At 46.2% G+C, this 2,993-nt stretch overlaps 1 protein-coding gene across 1 annotated transcript; it reads left to right on the top strand.

Moving 5' to 3' along the window:
- The first annotated feature begins 624 nt into the window (after positions 1–624).
- CH25H (cholesterol 25-hydroxylase) lies at positions 625–1,552 on the top strand. Its single transcript, XM_063103507.1, has one exon. The coding sequence runs from the start codon at positions 633–635 to the stop codon at positions 1,449–1,451; it is 819 nt and encodes a 272-aa protein (XP_062959577.1). The 5' UTR covers positions 625–632; the 3' UTR covers positions 1,452–1,552.
- The last annotated feature ends 1,441 nt before the right edge of the window (positions 1,553–2,993 follow it).

Below are 2,993 nucleotides of genomic sequence, written 5' to 3'. Positions count from 1 at the left end.
ACGCAGCGCTGGCGGAGATTCCCACTCGGCGGCGGTTCGGCCCGGTTTCCTGCGCTGTTCACTGCTGGTTAGACCGCGACCGGGTGTGCAGACTAGAGATGCGACCTACGGAAGGTACGTGGCTTTCAAAAGCTTTTAAAAATGCAGTTGTGCTTGAGTCTTTATGAAAACACATTGATGCAGTTATGTGTATGCGTTTAAAAACACAAGTAATTCTGCATGGAGCACTTTCTGGCGGCGATGGAAACTTTCTCTACCTAGTTTGGGAGCGGCGATGAGCAGGTGAACTGAGTTGTCATTTCATAGACACTACACCGTGGTAGGTCTGTACGTTGTATCACGTGTAAATTGTACTTCAACTGAAAAATCAGAGCATAATTCTGCATGCATAGGAAAAGTTACCAAGTGCCACTGCATACATACACATGTAAAAGCCAATTGGATGCGGCTGTACATGAGGATATTTGTAGCAACTAAGCTCAATTCTGTCGGGTTATTTATTTACCCAAGCTCCGCCCAGCTGAAAAAGGGAGCGAAAGACGAACGACATCAGCCGGGGCGGGGCCTCAAGTCCTAAGAAAAGTCCGCGGGACCGAGCCAGCCGCCGCAGCCCGGCCAGGCACAGCCTCACCATGAGCGGCCACAACAGCTCAGAGCTCCAGGTCCTCTGCAGCTCCGGCCAGCTGTTCCTACAGCCCCTCTGGGACGGCCTGCGGACCTGGGAGTCCCTCCTCCAGTCGCCCTTTTTCCCTGTCATCTTCTCGATCACCACCTACGTGGGCTTCTGCCTGCCCTTCGTCGTGCTGGACATCTTGTGCCCCTGGGTCCCTGAGCTGCGGTGCCACAAGATCCATCCCAACTTCTCGCCGTCCGCGCGGCAGCTGCTGCCCTGCTTGGGACAGACGCTGTACCAGCACGCGGTGTTCGTGTTCCCCGTGACACTGCTGTATTGGGCTCGCAGCCCTGTCCTTCTGCACCGCGAAGCCCCCGAGCTGTTCCAGCTCGTGAGTCACGTCGTGCTCTGCCTGCTGCTCTTCGACACTGAGGTTTTCGTGTGGCACGTTCTGCATCATAAGGTGCCCTGGTTGTACCGCACCTTCCACAAGGTGCACCACCAGAACTCGTCCACGTTCGCGCTGGCCACGCAGTACATGAGCGTCTGGGAACTGTTTTCCTTGGGCTTCTTTGACATGCTGAACATCACGCTGCTCGGGTGCCACCCGCTCACTGTCCTGATCTTTCACGTGGTCAACATCTGGCTCTCCGTGGAGGACCACTCGGGCTATGACTTCCCTTGGTCCACTCACAGATGGGTGCCTTTCGGGTGGTACGGGGGTGTGGCGCACCACGACCTGCATCACTCTCAGTTTAACTGCAACTTTGCCCCTTACTTCACACACTGGGACAAAATACTGGGAACCCTGAAGCCTGCACCCCTCCCAGCGTGCTGATGTGACTGCGGTGGGTGTCCCTTTGACCAGGGTCTGCTGTGCAGTTCACACTTGAATCAGAAGAAACGCACCAGAGTTATTTTTTTTAAAGCAAGTAACTTATTAGTTGATGAAAACTGTTATAGATAAAAACCTCATTTTTTGCAGTCTGATAAAGTAATTTATATAGTGTTTGTATATCAATACAATTGTATTTTTTTTGGTGTTGAATTACAGCTTACTTCAATAGTCTTGTTTCCTGCATGTAAATTTGGCATTCATCACTGGCATATTTAAATCATTTCTAAAAGGATTTGTTTGTAGAACCAGGAGTTTCCTATGTTTGAGAGGATCCTAGAACCTGACTAAAAGAAGGATCTGACTTCTGACTCTATAAACAATGAAACATGTTCCTGCTGGACAGTGACCAAGATTGTACTATTTTTTTTTCTATTTTTTCATAGAATTGTATACTTATATTAAGAAAAACGCTATTTATGCTTTTTTTAAAAAAAAATCATAAACCAAACAAGTCTTGTCTCCTGTTTCACCCGCATTTTGACTGATAAAGACTAAAAAAGGGAGAGGGAGCTGGGATGGCAAGAGTCCTTCAGATCCTCCATCAGCCCTTCCAAGGAAAGAGAGGAATTTGGGGTGGTGAGGGGGGGGGTGGTGTTTGGTGGGGAGTTGTAGGAGAGAAGGACGCAGGAGAAGGTGTCTGTCTGTCTCGTTTTGGTCTAGAGATTTCAAAGGAAAAAAACTATTGTTCTAAATGTTTTTCAGCTGATGTCTGCATAACAGGCAAATGATAGAATTACTCTGTAAAGTTTTACAGAGAGATTAACACTGGGCAACCATATGATTACTGGTGGTAGCAGGGAGGGTATTGGAGGATGAACAGACTTAGAAGAATGCCTTGCTTTGCAAAACTGGTAAGTCACATATGAGCATTGGAGTGGCTGATAGAAACAGAAAGGGATTTTGAGTAAGCCCCACTTTTCATGAAGCCATCCTTAGCTAGTGCAAATGACCATGAAAACATTGCCTCTGCAATCTGGAACTCTTGTATATCCAGGTTTCTTAATTAAGACATACATGCAAAATAGTGTTTTTTCCCTCTGAAATCTCTAGATCAAAACTAGACAGACTCCTTCTCCTGCTTCCTCCTTTCCTAAAGAAAAAGTGAAATTTAGCCCTGGATCCCTGGTTCCAAATCTATAAAAGGAGATAGTGTCCCAGATGTTCTTGCTGATTACTGGTGACAGTAAATGTCCTTATTATTAACCACACACCATCACCCATCATGCACCTCCATCTGGCTGCTGCCTAATTGTTTTGATTTTATGTTAGGAATACAGTTTATGTAGCGTAACGTTAAAAATCAAGACAATTTAGATGGAAAACTGTAAAGAACTGCAGGTTTGCATGTAATTTTAGCCTCATTATTTGTAAACTGTCATGTTTAAAGGTGAAAAATTCATCTTACAGGCCTGGTCTCCACAGTCTTTCAATTGAGACTCCTGAGAAATATCTTTTTTTTTTGTTTGTTTGCTAAATATTCTC

This window comes from Cynocephalus volans, chromosome 7 (assembly GCF_027409185.1).
Source record: "Cynocephalus volans isolate mCynVol1 chromosome 7, mCynVol1.pri, whole genome shotgun sequence".
NCBI classification, from domain to species: Eukaryota; Metazoa; Chordata; class Mammalia; order Dermoptera; family Cynocephalidae; genus Cynocephalus; species Cynocephalus volans.
Note: the sequence above shows the minus strand (reverse complement) of the source record. Positions and strands in the feature narration are given on the sequence as shown.

Excerpts from the sequence above, each read along its gene's own strand:
- CH25H (XM_063103507.1), top strand. The coding sequence starts at position 633 with ATGAGCGGCCACAACAGCTCAGAGCTCCAGGTCCTCTGCAGCTCCGGC.